General features: G+C 49.5%; 1 protein-coding gene across 2 annotated transcripts in view; it reads left to right on the top strand.

The window, feature by feature from the left end:
- Positions 1–19736, top strand: part of ABCC8 (ATP-binding cassette, sub-family C (CFTR/MRP), member 8) — a 74625-nt gene that overhangs the window by 24357 nt on the left and 30532 nt on the right. For both annotated transcript variants that reach the window (XM_008579710.1, XM_008579709.1), the window contains exons 8-16: positions 3387–3542; positions 5665–5799; positions 6096–6258; positions 15279–15319; positions 16530–16675; positions 18026–18131; positions 18287–18403; positions 18790–18865; positions 19570–19675. In XM_008579710.1, the coding sequence (XP_008577932.1) occupies positions 3387–3542; positions 5665–5799; positions 6096–6258; positions 15279–15319; positions 16530–16675; positions 18026–18131; positions 18287–18403; positions 18790–18865; positions 19570–19675 (1046 nt within the window). The remainder of the gene's footprint in view (positions 1–3386; positions 3543–5664; positions 5800–6095; positions 6259–15278; positions 15320–16529; positions 16676–18025; positions 18132–18286; positions 18404–18789; positions 18866–19569; positions 19676–19736) is intronic.

Raw genomic sequence — 19736 nt, 5'->3', positions numbered from 1 at the left:
ATTTTCCATATCCACTCATCCAATGATGGACATTTGGGCTGGTTTCAACTTTTGGCTATTGTAAAGAGTGCTGCAATGAACATTGGGGAACAGGTATACCTTCGACTTGATGATTTCCATTCCTTTGGGTATATTCCCAGCAGTGGGATAGCTGGGTCATATGGTAGATCTATCTGCAATTGTTTGAGGAACCTCCATACCATTTTCCATAGAGGCTGCACCATTTTGCAGTCCCACCAACAATGTAGGAGGGTTCCTTTCTCTCCACAACCTCGTCAGCATTTATCATTCACAGTCTTTTGTATATTAGCCATCCTAACTGGAGTGAGATGGTATCTCAGTGTGGTTTTGATTTGCACTTCCCGAATGCTGAGTGATGTTGAGCATTTTTTCATATGACTGTTGGCCATTTGTATATCTTCCTTTGAGAAATGCCTATTCAGCTCCTTTGCTCATTTTTTAATTGGGTTACTTGTTTTTTTGCTGTAAAGTTGTTTGAGTTCCTTGTATATTCTGGATATTAATCCTTTGTCAGCTGTATATGTTGCAAATATTTTCTCCCACTCTATTGGCTGTCTTTTAACTCTGTTAATTGTTCCTTTTGCTGTGCAGAAGCTTTTTAGTTTGATATAATCCCATTTGTTTATTTTTCCTTTGGTTGCCCTTTTGGGGTCATATTCATGAAGTCTGTGCCCAATCCTACTTCCTGGAGTATTTCCCCTATGTTTTCTTTAAGGAGTTGTATTGTTTCAGGGTGTATATTTAATTCTTTAATCCATTTTGAGTTGATTTTGGTATATGGTGAGAGGTATGGGTCTAGTTTCATTCTTCTGCATATGGCTATCCAGTTTTCCCAGCACCACTTGCTGAAGAGGCAGTCTCTTCCCCAATGTGCAGACTTGGTGCCTTTGTCAAGATCAGATGGCTGTAGGTGGATGAGTTGATTTCTGGATTCTCTGTTCTATTCCATTGATCCCTGTGTCTGTTTTTATGCCAGTACTATGCTGTTTTGGTCATTATAGCTTTGTAGTATAGTTTAAAGTCAGGTAGTGTTATGCCTCCAGCTTTATTTTTTTTGCTCATGACAGACATATATGGAAATTCTCTTTGGGCAAAGAGGAGAGTGGACATTGGGAGATAACTAGTAGATTCTTCCACACCCAGTAATTTCCATGAAATTGTGGCAAAAGCCCAAACTACCTTATTCTTCAAAATGTTCCTCAGAATCATTAATATTGACTGGCCCTGTGGGAGCCAGGGTCAGATGCTTTGCAGAAAAGAGACTGAAAGGGCCGGCCTGGTGGCGCACTGCTACAGTGCACCGCTTGGGAGCGCAGCGGCGCTCCCGCCGAGGGTTCGGATCCCACATACAGACCGGCCACTCACTGGCTGAGCGAGGTGCGGGCGCAACACTGAGGGTTGCGATCCCGTTGCCGGTCCCGGTCCGGTACGGGCACGACACTGAGGGTTGCGATCCGTTGCCGGTCACGAAAAAAGACAAAAAGGAAAAAAAAAAGAAAAGAGACTGAAAGGAGAATGGTATAGCTCGGGCTGGAGACAGTGTCAGGGTCCAAACTCTAGCTGTCTTGGTTTAGTCCATGTGAATTGTGCCCCCTGAAGGTGTGTAGTGCACAACTTGTGTAGATGTATGTGACAACACTGCCCATCCCTAGTGGTTTTTCACTGGGACAGCAGAGTATTTCCTCAGGTATGTCATCATGTGAATATGGTGGAAAAAGCCCAGGAAAATACAAGACCCTCTAAGATTCATGGGGGCTCAGAGCTAGGAGGAACCGAACCATTGCTCAGGTCAGAAAACCTCTTCGAAAATCCCAGTCTCTGCTCAGACCCCTCCAGTGACAGGCAGACTTGCACCACCACATACAGCCAGTGTTTTGGTTAAACAGTTTTGTAATTAAATCTGCTTTTTATTTGTATGTCATAAATCACACTCCAGCTCAGTATTTTCCAATTACTCTAAAAGAGCCAAAAATGGCTTTTTAATGTATTAGCATGTAATTGTTTTTATCAAACTGTTTGAATCTTTTGCATTAATAAGATTGATTCATATGCCCCAGAAAGGAAATACTGGCATTAATTATGGAAACAAATTAGGGAGAAAAAACCTCCCTTTCTGAGGTTTACAGAAAATTATTTACAGAAAATTTATAGATAAGGGTCTGTGTCTTCATGAGCTTGAGAATAACCATGTTTTTTTTTTTTTGGCATGAAAAGTTGTTAAGCAGAATTTCTGCAATTATATATAGTTTTTTCAAAAAATATACTAGCTATCAGTTGATTGTGCATTACTACATATCTTCGTCTTTACTTAATAATGCTTCATTTAATAGATTACTCTGTGTCCCTACTTTGCTGAAACTAGGTGGTTATCTTTTGACACCTAATTTCACATAACCTAGGATGTGTGTAGATTTGTCAAAAATATTATTGCCATTATTTTAAACCTTACCCATGGTGTATATAAACTCACAGAAAAACATAGTATAGGTTTATGCTTTTAAAAAACCTGGCCTACAAAAAAGCCTGAATTTACGCAAAAGATGAATTAAGGGCCGGGAATCCTCCTCACAGCAGAATTCACGATAGAGTTTTATTCAAGGGCAGGCATCCGTAGGACATTTAAGACAGGAGTGCATTTTTCCTTGTTCAAGAGCACGTAGCCTAAACATTGCAATCTTTCTGGAAGGCACGATCACTGCACATAGAGCTTGTATGTTCAGAGCTCAGGGGGAGCCAGCCATTACCATGGCTGCCCTCCATCTGCCCTGTGGAGGTCCTTGGGGTAGATGGACTCTAGGGATAGTGCTGGGGCTGCCCGACACTTGGGGTATCGGGCACAGGGTACTCAGACTTTCTGAGACCGAACCCTTGTTTCATTCCAAGTCTCAGTTCTGACAGGACTTGGCCCCAGAACCCCCAGTTAGAGACGGCCACATTAAAACAGACTGATACTGCCACTTCATCATTTTCATGGCTCTGAAGTGTGTTCTCCACTGGCCTCTGGTAAATCAAGAATACAAATGGACATGAAAATCTGCTTTTAAGATATAAGAGCTAATTGAGACCTGTCCCCAAAGGAGAGGCCTTCCTTGCTGGGGAAGCAGCTTGCCATGCTGGTATGGATTCCTCACACGAATTCTGCCTCCCTGACTCACCTGATCTGTAGCAAAGCCCTTTACCTCCCTGAGCCTTCGTTCCCTCACTTGTAAAATTGGAACGATGGTACAGTGCCCCCTTACTGAGCTGCTCTGGGGCTCCCTCGGGGATGTCTGAGAAGCCCCTGGCACGTTGTAGCCAGGTGGCATCTGGGTGGTGATTAGGATGATGATGATGAAAAATGTGATGCACTCTGTTCTCATTTTTAGACCAAGATTTACAATAAAATCATGCACCTGTCCACCTCCAACCTGTCCATGGGGGAAATGACTGCTGGGCAGATCTGTAACCTGGTTGCCATCGACACCAACCAGCTCATGTGGTTTTTCTTCTTGTGCCCAAACCTCTGGGCTATGCCAGTACAGGTATGGGACGTGTGTTGGGGGTGTGAGGGTGGAAGGACACAAAACCAGAATCTGCTGGTATGTGTCCAGTGACTGGGAGTTCACCGTCTTCTATTCCATGTTAGCACCTTCCACCCTTTCAGGGTCTCCTACCCCTGTCCCTATACTGTCCTATGCTCTGTAAGCACTCTAGCCATCTCTCTTGATGATCAGAGAAGGCAGTGTCATTAAGACTTTAAAAATGCAGCCAACCTTAAATAAACTATAAAATAATCATATGTGGAACACTTTTGCAGACATTAAGAGTTACGTTGTAGCAAAGTACTTAATTACACTAAAAAGGGTTTATGATGCATTTTTATACATTTTTAAACAACAAGACTAAGTTACAAAATGGTATATGCAGTATGCTTCCTACTAAATTGGAACACCCTAGGGCTCTCCCTGGTTTGTAATCTTTTTTGGTCACATAACACTTTTTTTTTTAATAACAGCTTTATTGAGATATAATTCACCCATTTAAAGTGTACAATTCTGTAGGTTTTAGTATATTCACAGAGTTATGCAACCATCATCACAAATTTAGAACATTTTCATCACCTCAAAAAGAAACCAGTACCGGTTGGCAGTCACGCCTCACCTCCAGCCCCAGCCCTAGGCAACCACTAATCTACATATATTCTTGAAAATCTCACTAAACTTTCTCAGAAAAACAAATGCTTGTTGACACATTTTGCCTACAATTTCAGGGGCTTCATAGCCCCCCTGAAGTTTATCAAGGACACCAGATTACAGAACTCAGGTATAGTAGAGACCTTTGTGTTTCCTAATCATCAGAGAGGCCCAGAGAGGGCAGAGACCTTACCGTGGGCCACACAGCAAACCAGTAGTAGCACAATACCCAGGTATCTCCTTTCTGTAGTTCACTCATGACAGTGTTCCCATGAGGCTTTTTTGTTTGTTGGTTGAGGTGGTGTGGATGCAAGGGCTGACCCCCAGCAGGTGCCCTGTTGGTGACACTTGGGTGCCCCAGGAGCTTTCTGGCACAACCCAAGCTGGTTGAAGAAGCCTGCCCCACGCCCCCCACCCACCCACCTAATTGCCTCCATATGAGTGCAGCTAATGAAAGGACCAGGTGCCAGGAATAATTTTCCAGGAGGGTGATGGGAGCGGGCTGGCAGGAGCAGGAAGGTTCCTCATCTTCTAGCGTGCTCCTCTGCCCATCCATGCCAGCATTTAAAGTCAGTCAAACACTGGGAGGCAGGTGGAGAAGGAGTCACCTCCCAGACTCTAAGATGCCTGCAGGAGGTAAAATGCAGGAGGCTTTCTGTGATTAATGGAAATTACAGCACCTCCCACCTACTCCTCTTTCCTTGATGTGGTGCATGGAGCTTAATGCCAATCTGGTGTAGGGCCAACCCAGGGGGCCTTTTATTCCCCCCTCTTTTCTCAACTAAGGGAGCCAGCACATCTGTTCTAGAATAAGCCCTGCATTTAGAGGTGTCTGCCCTTGAAGGCAACCTGAGAAACTGTCATCTTGGTGCTTTGGGGACTGGCAAGAATGATTTACCCTTCTCATACATATTCACAAGTAGACAATATTTACATAAAGCTAGAAACAGAATTGAATTCTCTTTTCAGAGAATACCTGCCAGAATCACTAAAAAGTTAAAGACACCAGGCACATAAGAATGGAATGCAAACTCTCAGACCCTGGGCTGGTTCTGTCTGGCACAGATGCAGTAATTTTGCCCCTTTTTTCTTGTATCACTTTTTTCCAATAAGAATGAAACATCAGCCTGGACAGCCAGCAAACAGAACAACGGTGCTGTCACACTCATTGTGCAATCTCAGCTCTGTGACTTCCATGTGGAAGGTAGACATGGAGAAAGCTAATACTTCTGCCAGGCTTGCAGATATATGCAGTTAGTGACCAGCCCAGAAAATCTCTGCTTCTATGAGAGCCCATCGCGCTAATCCCTTCCTCTGAAATTGCTTTGTCACACCTTCTCACCAAGATGATTTGGGAACCTGGGCATGAGGCATGCCCAACTACAGGAGCCTGGGGGGGGGGCATTTTGCCAACACCCCCAGCAGGGCAGCCACCAAGTCAAAGGGAACTCACCCACTGACCCTTCCCCAGATCATCGTGGGTGTGATTCTCCTCTACTACATCCTCGGAGTCAGTGCCTTAATTGGAGCTGCTGTCATCATTCTGCTGGCTCCTGTCCAGTACTTTGTGGCCACCAAGCTCTCCCAGGCCCAGCGAAGCACACTGGTGAGTGTCGAAAGGTGTGCATGTGTCCCTTTTCCCCACTCTTCCCCATGTCGCCTGCTCCCTTCCCCTCACATCAGTGGCTCTCCTCCCACACACCCACACTGTCGCTGACCTTGAGTAGGTCATGTCACCTATCCAGGCCTCAACTTCTTTGTGAAATGGAGTCCCTGGAGAGGGCAGGGAGAATCTCTGTGGGGACAGGAGCTGGGCGGGGTGGTGGAGCATCGACTCAGTGCCTTCCCTGTAGGTGGGATGAGGGCGGAGGAATGTCCTCTCTGACTCAGTGACCCCTGCAGGAGTATTCCAACGAGAGGCTGAAGCAGACCAATGAGATGCTCCGCGGGGTCAAGCTGCTCAAGCTGTACGCCTGGGAGAACATCTTCTGCACGCGGGTGGAGGTGACCCGCAAGAAGGAGATGACCAGCCTCAGGGCCTTTGCCATCTACACCTCCATCTCCAGTGAGTCCACCCCAACCAGCCAGCCCTGGTGCTGCTGCCCACATGCAAGGATAGGGTGTCAGGGACTGGATGGGGAGGGTATGAGTGACAGAAGCAAGGAGGTTTTGAGATTGGCTTCAATAGCTGAGCCCCAGAAATCACAGTGTTCTTCATTCATTTATCCAGCAAACATGTATTGAGAGCCTGCTGTGTGCTGGGCACTGTGCAGGCCCTCAAAATACAGAGGTGAGAAAGACAGACAAGGTCTCATTCCTCATGGAGCTGATATGGCATTGACCGGCAGCAGTAAGCAAATAAACAATAGCAGTTTCGAACTCTAAATATGAGGAGTTTTCAGTAAGTCAGACTGAGCTGCTGCCACCCTGGAGAAAGCTACAAGAAAGCTTTCATCTAGCTGGGCCATGCAAAAGAAAAACATTAGTTATCCTTAAAGATCAGAAGCCCAGGCTTCAGGTACTCACAGGTGTAGAGACTGAATTTATATTAACCAAGTGGTTTAGGACTCCCAAGCCAAGAAAAAAAAAGTCAGAACTGGTAAAACTCCTAACATTCCAGTAGATACACATACTAAAACCATTTTACAGAGACAATGGGAATCCTATGACAAACACTCCTGTTGAACAATGAGCTAATAATAAAGAAATAAAAATCCACAAGAGAAAAATGCACCACCAGAGAGTCAACAGATGCAAAAAAAAAATAAAATTAGTCCCTTGATACTTGGAGAGGATAGAATAATCTAAAAGAGATAATAAAACAATTTTCTTTAAAATAATTAAAGGGCTAAAAGAAGGTAAAACCCACAAGGCAACACAGGAGAGTGTCAGGGGTAAAGAACCCAAAGAACTTACTGAAATTAATTCAGTGAACAATGGTCCGTGGCCAGAGTGAGGGCTTCTGGAGTTCAGGTGATCAATAAATCCTGGCCCGAGTTTATCTCACGATTGGTCTCCTGGCTCCATGAACCCACCCCGTGGTGGTTACTTCCTAGTGCATAATTGGGATGTAGATATTTAGCAGCTGACAGAGCTCACACTGGTTCCCAGACCTGTCCAGTTTAAGCCCTTATGATAAGAAAAGCAAAGTGGAAGCCCCCAATGAGAAAAAACAAAAAAGAAACAAAAACTGACTTAGTGTACAGTTTAAATGAATTATCATAACAGAAGAGAGAATTTAAGAATTAAAATACAGGTCTCTGGGAAGTACACAGAATGTGGCAAGGAGAATACATGGAAAATGTTTTCTACAAGTTGGGAAAATTGTTTTAGAGATGGGAAACTGAGGCCCAGAGGGGAGTCTGTTCCTGAGGTTAGTAGCATGGCTCAGACGAGAACGCTAAGTCCCTTAATTCCCAGCCTCTTGCTATTTTCCGTGAAGAGTGCGGTGAAGAAGCCTTGGGACACCATGGGCACCACTGTGAGGCTATTTGCTCTTAAAAGGAAACCCCTTAGCATGGATTCTGACGGGAGTGGGAAGCAAGGAAGGAAATTAGTAGAGGTTCCTGATTGTTCCCCTGGCTGAAATTGGCTCTTCTGGGTTGGGGGGGAAGTAATGGAGGGTGTGCTGGAAATGTCTCCTGGATAGGCTCGTGCAGTGAGCCTCATGGAGAATGCAAGGGTCACTCAGGTCATCTGTGTGCTCCTGGCAATCGTGCTGCCTAGAGAGAGGGTCTGATGGGGCCAGGGGGCCACCATCCAACGTAAGCGTTCTCACAGGACACCCCAGCCAGACCATGGTGTCCTATGCCTCAGGCAGGGACCCCAGCCGTCCACTATGCATGGCACAAGCAGAAAGTCCTGCTGAAATCTGATTTTCTCAGAATGGAACTGTGAGCATGGCAGGCATCCATTGCTTCCTGGATTTCTCACCAATATACACCAAGTTCCTGTTGTCTCCCTTAATCCTCATCCCTGACCCTGTGGTGCCCAGAGCCTCTGTGGACCATCAGGCTGAGCACTCCATAAGACAGAAGAAATTGGGAAGGAACATCTGGAGGGCTCAGAAAAGCCAGTGTCCCCAACCCCAGGCCTACTTCTGTCTCCTCTCTGTCTGCTCTGCCTGCCTACCCTGGGGGGCTGGTGATGTGAACAGTAGCCCTACACTTGTGCATGGCCCCTGAGTTGCAGATTCCTGGCTCACCACAGTCCCCAGCAGCAAGAACAGCCACTGAGGTAGGGGAGGGCTTCTGTGGATAGCTAGAGGACTTCCTCTCCCAGCAACAACATGGCAGGGTGGGGTAGGGCAGGCTCACCGTTGCCGAGATAGAGAGAAAAAAGGGAAGCAGCAAGGAAAGTGGGGGCACTGGGTCCCCAAGATTCCTGGCACAGTGGGCAGCTGAGTGGGGACAATCTCAGGTCATGTAGTTGAGGGCAGGTGGCAGCTGCTTTGACGGCTCCTGGGAGATGTATGCTCATTTTCTGCATTCCAAACTGCAACCTGGGACATGTTTTCCTATGCAAACATTATAAGATGCCTAGGTTCTCAGGCTAGCCCACTGAAGCCTTTCTAGTAGGTGCTCTTTGTCCCATAGGGCTCTCAGAATACAATCCATGGATTTGTGACAGGCCTGGGGCCAGGAGGACCTATGGAAAAGACACTTCATGTTGTCGAGAGCTGAGATGACTCTGGAAGGAGTAAGAGGCTCTGGAGCCAAGCAGGAGCCTGCCCAGGGCCCTCATGTCCAAGTGACCTAGAGGAATAAACAGAGCAGCCCTGGAAGAGGGGAGTGGGGAAGGGAAAGGGAAGGATCAGGGGAAGCTTTGAAAGCCAAGAGCTGTTTACTTAGTGTGTTTGTCCTTCCCGGCGGTGTTTCCTTTTGCTAGTCAGCAGTGAGAGTGGGAGAGACGTGGTGGTAAGGTAGGGGCACCTCCCTGCTGCAGGCATATGCTGAGAGTGTTTTCATCCACCGCCTCCTGGACTTCCTGCCTTCTGTTACCAGGGATCAAGACACAGGTCATTAGGCTTGAGGTAATGGGGCATCTCTCTTTCTTGCCCCTGGTGCCAGTCATGGGATCTTGGCGCCACAGAAGAGCCCAGAGTCACGTATCCTGCTGGGCCCCCCCCAGTGATGCCTGCTGGGTGTTCAGTCTGTTGTCCCTACACCACGCCATGCACGCAGGCGGTTAGGCAGACAAGATTACCTCTGGTACTCTATCTGATTGTCTTGCCATCTGTGTCACTGAGAGCTCCTGGGTGTGGAGCCCTGAGCTGGCATGGGGCAGTGCAGGGGGCTGAAAAGGGAACAGGTACAGTTTCCCTGACATCAAAATCCGGAATTGATATTTCCTCTAGAAGGAAAACAGATGTAAGTTACTCAGCAGGTGTCGAGGGAGCCCTGCTGTGCACTAAGAACCAGAAAGGATGCAAAGGATAAGATGTGCTTCCCGGTCTCAGGAGTTTACACTGTGCTGGAAAGTCAGAGCTAACATGCGTAGAACAGTGTGGCGGTGAGCGCAGGAGTATGTGGCTGGCTGTGCACTGGCTGCCTAGCAAGCCTGATGCTCTTAATCCTCATAACTTGTGAGTGTGTTGCTCTGTTGTCCCACTTTACAGCAGGGAGGACTGAGGCTCAGTGAGGTGAAATGACTCACTGAGGTTCTCAGCCAGTAAATGGCAGAGCCAGAGAAGGAAGCCCATGTGGGCTGGGAGTTCACACAGTGCTTCATGCAGGGGAGATTTGGGCTGCATCTTGCACGATGAGTAGGACTTCAGAGAGTAAAAGAGAAAGCGGGAGAGAGCTGGAGACAAGTGCTGTGGTCACTCCCTGCAAAAGTCAGTGCAATCTTTATTTCCTTGCAGATGCAGCATAACTTTAGGTGCTTCCTATGTATTTGAGGACAAGCTTTGCAGACGTGACAAAGGGGTCCTAGGTTCTACCAGTCAACCAACTGATATGCTGCCAGTTTGTCCTGTCCTTTGTGCAGCTCCCATTCCAGAGCCTTCTCTCTGTGCCAGGCTTTCTTGAGGCCCTGGGCATTAAGGAGGAGGCAGACATGGTCCCGGCCCTCGCTGTCTTGTGGGAGATTGACCGTGCCCATGAACAGTGGCTGTGCAGGTGGTCAGAGCCATGGGGTCTGTTCCAAATGCCCTGCTTTCTCTTTTGCATAACTCATCTGGCCCTGAGTTTTTTGCTTCTTTCATTCACTGATTTAACAAATATTAATGGAGTACCTACTGTGTGCCAGGCCCTGTGTTAGGCATTGGAGATGCAGTGGTAAGAGGACAGATGGGTCCCAGCCTGCAGGTTACTTACAGTGTACCAGGGAGGTGAGAAACACAGCAGTGTCATGAATGACAGGAACAGAAAGGGTCATAACAGTGATGAGTTTCACCTGACCTAGTCTCTGGGGCAGTGGGTGCCAGAGAAGGCTTGTCACAGGTGAAGCCCATTGCTGATTCCCAAGGGACCCATCTGTCCCCTCAAGTTAGCCACATGAGGGAAGCAGTGCCCCAGGCACAGAGGACTAGGAGTCAGAAAGTTGATAGTGTAGTCAAGAGTCGAACATAATTGGGTGAGGAGAGGGGAACAAGACCAGCTCATGCAGGACCTGTGTGCTATGTTCAGGCCCCTGGGTTTTCTCCTGAGGCAGGGGGAGCCATGGAAGGAGTATGAGTAGAAGGAAATGTCATCTCTTTCAATGTTCTGTGCTCAGGGGTCTTACCTCTTCCCAGTCGAGTCTGAACCAGTCAGGCGGGTCCTCCTTAGATGAATGTGGCTGGCCTCATACCATGTCCTGAAATACAAAAAACAAAAAACAAAAAAACCCAACGCTGCCATGGCGGGGGAGGCGGGCAGGCTTGTGCTGGAGAACCCCCTCACCAGGCATGCAGCACGGGCCCCTCCCCACAATGCAGGACCTGCCTATTCTTTGCAAGGTTTGCCCTCCCTCTGTCCTCCGTGGGACCTTGAGTCACAACAGCCAGCATAGGGAGACAAGGTGACCTTGAGACGAGGCCCACTTTCTTCTCCAGCTTCTCTGAAGTTCTTCAGTCTTTGCCCTTCCTTCCTCCAGTTGGTGCAGCCACAGTGCAGTTGCTTATGCACACCCTGTCCTGGTTCGCAGGGAGGAGGAGGCTGGCGGAGGGGGAGCCAAGGAAGCTCATCAGTTAGGAAGCAGAAACCAGTCTGACTGCAGGGCCTCCTGCTGTGCTTCCTCAGTGCCAGCAACAGACACACGGTTAACCTGCTTTCCTTCTCCCTCTGTTGACTTCCTGAGTGTTGGACTGAATGGGAAATAGCCCTGTGCACTTGAACACACATTTCCCCTCCTGCAGGTACAACTTGCAATTAGGCTCAGGCTGTGAACCTGCAGCCTCCTCCACCAGCCCCTCCACGGGGAGCAAAGCTGAAGTTGACCAGAGGCACCAATGGCTGGCTGTGCCTCCTTGACACATGGCTCTGAAATATTTATCGATGCTTTGGAAATGAAAAGCTTCTGGTATTGCAATGTCGGGCTGGCGCCCACAAAGCCTGACAGCATTCTTTGGGCAAAGCCAAGGGGAGCAGATGATCTGTCTGGTTTCCACTGATTTGTTGTTTTGTTTTGTTGAAGGCAGGGTGTGAAAAGCTGACACAATTGTTCACTGCTGTACCCCCAGAACCCAGCATAATCCCTGGGACAAGAAGACCCTCAAAAAATAATTTTTGAATGAATAACTTTTAAAGGATATTTTTGGAGGGGATTTAAAAATATCTGTATTTGTACACTATTACAGAAGGGCTTTCATTTTTGATGGTGGCCTTTCAGGCCTGCCTACGTGCAGCTAAACTTTTCCATAACAGCATCACACTTACACATTGCTTCGTAATCTCCTGTTTCACTTAACCAGTATTTCTTGCTTCCTAACGTTCAAGATTTGAGCACAGTCATGTTCTTCATTTTTTATTTTTTGCTTTTGTTTTTTCTAAGTCAAATCAAGGTGAGTCAGCCCACCCCGTGCCGAAGTTGGAGAGAAATCTATTCTTGGTCATATTTCCCACCCTTCACCACCTTAGAATTTATAGAGCTTTATGTGGTTCAGAAAAATGAGAGCAAGGCCTCAGGTCTTCAGCCCATGACAGCTGGATGCCCAGCTCCCTGCCCTCCCTGCTCGCCCCCAGCTAGAGCACCGGGCTGTCTGCTGTGCTCAGAGAGGTGCCAGAGCCTGTAGCACCCCCAGAACTCCCAGTCTCCCCCACTGATGTCCCCAGGTCCAGCCAGGGAATCGCCCCACACCAAGGCCCCATGGGACAATCTTCAGAGAGGCCTTCCAAACACGAGCAGCTGGCAATTCCACTCCTCCAACCCCCACCCCGAAGGGCACCCAAAACTCCCTGCACAGATGCCCAGATGCCATCCTTCCAGGAGAGGGTGAGAGAAATGGAAAATCACGTTTTCATTCTTTTGTGACTCCATAGAACAGCCAGCACAGGGCAGAAACTAATTCTATCATAAGTTTGCCCCATGCTGCTGCATCAGCTTTGGAATGTTCAGCTTTCAGTTTATTTACAGCTTGTCTCATTCCTCAAAGGAGTTCAGGCAGCTACAAGAATAAAGACAATAAAATAAAAAAATACAAAAAAAAAATTATGACCAGGGAAAACACACAGTAGAATAAAAGGTCAATTATCAGACATCTTTTGAATGCAGAATCTCCCCAAGCATTGATGCACCATTTACTAAAACAACCTCTCCTGTTGGATGTTTCCATTCAATTTCCTTTGGGATGGTTTGTTGCTGTGGTTGTGGTTTTGTTTTGCCGTAACAGATAGTACTGCAGCTAACACCATCTTGCTGATGGCTTTGTGCTTCTCTTGAATGATTATTCAGGATGAATTCCCAGGAGACGGATTATAGGATCAGAAGGTCTGAACTTCTGTGTGACTCTATCTACAAAGCACCAGATTGATTTCTAAGCAAACTGTACCAATTTACAATCCTACTCCCAGCCGATTCTTTAGCTGGGAGTTGAGCCACAGAATGTGAGGGAGGGGTCTTGGCCTGGGGCAGAGGTCCCAGGGGTAGTCCACAGGTGCCTTCTGTAGCTTGAGCTCCTCCTCATTGGTAATTTATGGAGATGGGCAGGGGAGGAGCAGAAGAGAGACCCCCACCCAAAGAGAGCTCCTTGGAATAACTGGCCCTAGAGGGGAGGGGCAGGACCACCTCGTGTTAGAGGTATACAGTTGGTGATGGTCAAAGGCCCAGGCCTGATGGGCATCTTCCTCTCTCTCCTTTTCCCCAGACCGTGATGGCTGTGCTATGTCCCATGTCCCAAATCTGGGTCCCTCATGCTGTGGGAAAATCAATATTGCTTATACTGCCCCCTGTCGGGAACTATGAGGAAGGGCTGTGGCATTGTGGTGGGCACCTGGAGACCATCGAGCCTTCAGCAGGAAGGACAGCTAAAGCACAGTCATGTATGATATTGATACTGAAAAAGCCTTATGGCCAGAGAGGTTAGCAGTGCCCCAAGGCCTCCAGCCTTACATCTTCCATGACTAGGAGCTCTCCAATGGCAGAGGCCTTGTCTCCCCCATCAGATTAGGAAATCCCCAAAGATGTCTTTCCTATCTGCTTGGGATTCCTATAGACATGTTCTCTGTCTCTCCATCATATCAGGGGCTCCCTGGGTGCATAGTATCTGTCTCCTTCTGCAGACTGGGAGCCCCCTAAGGGCAGGGGCCATATGCTTCCACCCAGTTGGGGTTCCCTGAAGTTGGGGCCACATCTCCAGTGTACACTTCGTACACACTAGCTAGTGCAGAGTTCTTGGAGTAAGTTGCCAGTCAGCTCTTTGGAATGGTGTTGACCATCTGGACTTCTTCAAAGTGTCAAAGACTTCATCATTTGTTAGACAGGGGCCATGTGCACTGGCTGAGCCCTTGGCCTCTGGCACCTGGCTTCTGGTTCCCGGTCCTCGTGCTTTAATGTGGTAAATTACAGAACCAGACTCCTTTTGGGGCTGGCCTGGAAGAGGATCCTGGAAGGAAGGAGGATGCGATGGGAAGGTGGCAGCTGGAATGGTTCCCTCTTACTCCAGGGAGGCTGCTGTCTCTGGAATTTCAGGCCTGGGGTCAGGGCTGTCTCGGGCATCTCACAGCCCTGGCCAGAGGAGAGGTGACCTGTAGAACAGGGCTCAGCTGGTAGCCCCTGAGGTGTGATATTCAGGCAGTACGTAGGGCTCACAGAGCCTGTCCCCTACATCATCTCCTCTGATCTTGAAAAGAGCGGGGGTGTATGAACAAGTGAGTATAAATTGACAAAAATCAGGTGAGGACACTGAGGCACAGGGAAGGTAAATGACAAGCCCAAGGTTGCACAGCTTATAAGCAACAGGGACCCTACCCTTCTTGGACTGTACTTCCAGCTGTCTTTGCCTTCTGGAGTTCCCATGAAGGATCCGGGGGTCACACTTTTAACAGAATAAGGAGGGGACCTCTGTTGCAGTAAACCAGTTGCCCCATCTGGGCTTGCACTGTAATCCTTAGACCTAAGGGAGACCCTGCTTTAGGCTGTCCTTAGATACTAATACTTCAGTGTGAATAAGTTTGTAATCCTGCCCAAGAGCCATGGGAGATGAGGAAATCTCTAAACCTCATATAGTCTGGCTTGGAGGTTGCAGAGGCCAAAGGCAGAGGAAGGAGTAGCAACTCGGTGCCTCCAGAAACACATGCTGCTGACCTCACAGGTGGGTGTGGGCAGCCTACACTCCATTCCTTCTCCCACCACTTTCCCCCCGGGCGTCCTTCACCCTGTCTACATGGAGCAGAATAAGAGCATTTACATCTTTATTTAAAGCTTACGTCTCAGAGACAGGAGCCAGGGTACATAGGACAAGTACCCTGAGTACCAAGAGTCCTTGGGGAACAAGGTAAGGAGCAGAGGTGCCACAGGGCTAGGGTTCTACCCCGCCCCACCCCAGCTCCTCCCCGCAGACTGGGGAGGTCTCACTGGGCTGTGCTGCCTCCCAGCCGTCCTGGGCATCTTCCTCTGTGGCTGTCCCAGTCCTCCCACTAACTCGCCCTTGTGCTTCCTCTGCAGTTTTCATGAACACGGCCATCCCCATTGCAGCGGTCCTCATCGTAAGTGGATCCCTTCTGCATCTCCTGGGGGTGGGAGAGGGAAGGGCGTCTGTCGTGAGAGGCCGCCCAGGTTTGGCCTTTCCTCACAGGGATGTCAGAAGGTGGGCTCAGCAGCAGGACTGAAAATAGTGATGGATCGAAAGTCTGTATACAATGCGGGTCCCTCCCCTACTCCAGACAGACAGGGGCCTCTGCCTCCAGGCCTAGAAGACCTGAGGCTTAGTATTAGAGAAATCTAACTTTCTTTTAAAAAACATAGCTATTAAGTTTTTAAACTATAAAAGTGAACCATGTTTATTGTAAAAATGATGGGAAATTCAGAAAGGAAAGCACAAAGAGAATTTAAATCACCCGAAATCTCACTGGTAACATCTTTAATGTGTTTCTTTCCAGTCTTTTTTTAAAGCCTATGATATGTCATTTCTACAAAAATAGGATTGTGCTGCACATGCAGTTTTGTAACCTGCTTTTTTAAATTTAAGAATATGCCACACACAGTTCTTCTGTCACTAAGTATCACGACAGTGGTTTTCTCCCGTAATTCTGGCAGAAGCTGCGCTGAGCTCGGCGGCAGGGGCAGGCAGTGTGCTCCTACAGAAAGGCCCGAGCCCCCACGAGCTGGCAGCCCCTTACCCAGCCTCCGTCCCCGGCTTCTGTGATGGCTGCAGTTCTTTAAAAAGATGTATTTATTTCCCCTGGGGCCGCCATCCTGAGCTGTGTTGAGTTCACAGCCTGTCAGGCACGCTTGGGAATTCACTTTTGCAGTGATTTATTGGGCTGCTTCCTGGCCTGACTCTTTTGGGAACTGTGGGTAACAGAGGCCATAGAGCCAGCCAGGTAGCCGGGGCAGGAGGAGGTGGTTCTGTAATTACTGTGCCCACATTTTCCCCAACTGAGGACTGGGAAGTGAGCCCTCGGGCTGCTGTCTGAGGAGGGGTAGTGCTGACCCAACTCGGGGCTCCTCTCTGCTCGTTCCTGGCAAGGAGCGGGCAGCACAGCAGAGCAGCCACTGCCTCTAGCTTGAAGTCCTGAACTTGCCGGGGACATTCCCACCAGACAACTGTGAGGTTGGTGACGGCATCTCTAACCGAGAGGTCCCCTTAGGTGCCCACTCCTGCCAGCCCTCTCTTCCCTCCTGGTGTGGAGTGTTTCCAGTGTGGCAAGGCCCACGCCCTGACCGCCCCGGCCTCTTTTGTGTCTCTGTCTGCAGACCTTCGTGGGCCACGTCAGTTTCTTCAAAGAGGCCGACTTCTCACCCTCGGTGGCCTTTGCTTCCCTCTCCCTCTTCCACATCCTGGTCACGCCGCTGTTCCTGCTGTCCAGTGTGGTCAGATCTACAGTCAAAGCTCTGGTGAGGTGAGAGGAGGGTTGGGGCAAGGGCACTGGACAGGCCACTCAAGTGTCAGCCCAGGGCTTGCCTAGGGACCACTGGAACCACAGCTGTTTGATCCCAGGACACACCTCCCCATTGACCTGGGCCTTGCTGAGGCTGCTCGTGGTTGGTTAGAGGGTCATAAGGCCATGAGCAGCTTCCTAGGGATGGCACGCCATCCCTGAGAAAGGACTTGCTTACATACCTCCAAGGAAAGGGGACTCGCTGTCACCTCCATGACAACTCTACAAAAAAAAAAATTGATGTTGAACCAAACTTGGCATCCTCATAAATCTTACCACTGGTCCTAGTTCAGCCCCTGAGAGCCCCACAGAATGAACGCCATCCCTCCCCCACATGAGAGCCCCCCAGATATCAGAAGGTGTCCACAGAAGGTAGGAGCAGGACACGACATGAAGTGAAGCTTTACGCCAAGAGATGAGGGCCAGCTCCACCCTTCCCAGGCTCCTGCTGGGAGCGTGCTGGAGTAGAAGGACGGACAGGGAAAGCAGGGAGAGGCCTGGCTGTCTGCCCCTCCGAAGGGGTGGGTGCACAGAACAGAAGATCCCCAGGCTACAGCTCATTTACAACCCTGGACTGCTCTTGCCTTGAGGGTTAGAATAGCTTGTCTGGCCCTAGGCCTGTTGGACATTTAGCAAAAGGGAAGAAAGAGGGATGAAAACAATCCTGAAGCTTCCCCAGACAGCTCTCACACCTCCAGGGATGGGAGAGAATGAACTAGAAGAGTGAAGCATCTGGTGCCTCCTCCAGGTCCACAGGGAAATGCTAGGGGTGTGGGGGGAATAGCCTTCTCCTCCATGAGTAATAATCCCTCCCCCAGCAGCTCGTTATGGGGATTAGCTTATGTAATGCTTATAAAGCAATTAACACAGCATCTGACATACAATATGTGCTCACAAAGCATTAGCTATTGTTAATAACCAATCCTAATCTTAACTAATCTTAACAATGAACAACTTTAACTCTAAGAGTAATTAATAAAGCCAAATACCAACCATCCTTCAGTCTAATAACCCAGACTAACCAACTTTAACATTAAACTAACCCTAAAACTAACCAATCACACCTTTAATCCAGATCCCAACCTATTCCAGCTGACTGGTCAGCCCTAACAAACCCTGGTAACACCTATTACCCACCCCCACAAGGATGTGCATTGGGCTGTCCCCCTGCAGTGTGGGCTTTGTGGGGGCCACACGTCAGGACCAGGAACCTTCTCAGAGCTGCTCTCTCAGGCTGCACCCTCCTCCTCTTCCCTCCCTTCTGCCTCTGGCAAGGGACGGGGTGGGGGTGTCTCCGTGCTTCCTCTGCAGCGTGCAAAAGCTGAGCGAGTTCCTGTCCAGTGCAGAGATCCGCGAGGAGCAGTGTGCTCCCTGTGAGCCCACGCCCCAGGGCCAAGCCAGGAAATACCAGGCGGTGGTGAGTGCCCGGCCTCCCCTTGCCACTCCCAGCGTTTTCCTCTAAGGCCTAAAGCTCATGCCCTGGTGCACTGGGCCTCCACGTTTCCTCCCAGGAAGAGGGGCTTCCTTCCCTGCCACCAGCCCCGTCGGCCCTCACCTCCTAACCAATCCCAGCCCCTCAAGGTTGTGAATCGAAAGCGTCCAGCCCGGGAGGACTGTTGGAGCCCCACGGGCCCACTGCAGAGGCTGGCCCCCAGCGTCGATGGGGATGCTGACAACTGCTGTGTCCAGGTGAGTCCTAGTTCCTGCACCCCCAGCCTGGCCACCTGGCACCATTTCCAGAGAGAGTTCATCAGCACCTCTGGAGGCCAGAGACCCAGGGGCTGAGTCCTCTGCACAGAAGTCCTGCTTGCAGGAGCCCCCAAAACCAGGGACAATGCTTCCATTTCCGCTGAGTGGGAGGACCCCCTGCCTTCCTCTTAGAAGGGTACCTCAGGCAAGGGTCAGCATGAGAAAGCCATCACCCCCACCCCACCCCCACCCCACCCCTGTGATCTGGGGCCTGGAATCGGTGTCTTCTGGCTTTCATAGGGGAGGGGAGGCAAGGGGCTACATTCACACTGAGAACCCAGGTGCCTTTCTGTTCTCTTCTGGGCGGTGCGGTGCGGCCAATGAAGATCATTGGAGGCTACTTCACGTGGACCCCCAATGGAGTCCCCACACTGTCCAACATCACCATCCGTATCCCCCAAGGTACAGCCCAGCCTACCCCTCCTCATGTCCCACTGAATGACATGAGAGAAAAAGACAAATCAGCACATATTGAGTTCCTGATCTCTGCTCATTCTTTGTGGGCACCCTGCTGTGTGAACGCTGGAAAGGGGTGGGTTGTGTCCTTGGGGTGTCCACGTGCTAGATGGGCATGCGGCAGCAAGGACAGGGTGAGAGGCTGGGCCCTGCTGTCAAACCATCTGTTGCACACAGTGTGGGCAGTTCACATGAAGATCAGACTCCAGTAGACCAGGAAGGCACATGGAAGAGGTGGGGTTTCTGAGAATGAGAAGGTCCCTCGAATCATGGGACAGGAAGGACATTCTGGCAGAGACAGTGCCAAGAGCAAAGTATGGAAGTGGGTTGGGGGTAGGACCCAGGATGGCCTTTGTTGGTACCATGGGAGCTGGGCTCACACTGGGGAGCATTGGAAGGGCAAAGTGTGTGCTTGGGGGTGTGGAGAGTGGGAGAGGGTCAGAGGGGAGGAAGGACCTGGGGAGCCAGAGGAGGGTGTTGATTTCCAGAAAGAAAGGCTCAAAGGGGAAGAGGACTTCATAGGGATTTTAAGTAGGAAGAAAGAAAGCAGGGGTCCCAGGACGGAGTGTATCTGTCTGTCTTTCTTCTGAGTGATGGTTGTTCAGACTCCCCCGGGCCCTACTCTCATCTGCCTCCCTCCCTCCCTGCAGGCCAGCTGACCATGATCGTGGGGCAGGTTGGCTGTGGCAAGTCCTCGCTCCTCCTAGCTGCACTGGGGGAGATGCAGAAGATCTCAGGAGCTGTCTTCTGGAACAGGTAATAAAGGCATCCCAGGGCTCAGTCAGTGGGGAGCCCTCCCTCCCACCCATCCTTCTCA

The sequence above is a fragment of the Galeopterus variegatus genome, unplaced genomic scaffold (assembly GCF_000696425.1).
Source record: "Galeopterus variegatus unplaced genomic scaffold, G_variegatus-3.0.2 Scaffold1946, whole genome shotgun sequence".
NCBI lineage: Eukaryota > Metazoa > Chordata > Mammalia > Dermoptera > Cynocephalidae > Galeopterus > Galeopterus variegatus.
This window is presented reverse-complemented; position numbering and strand designations above follow the sequence as displayed.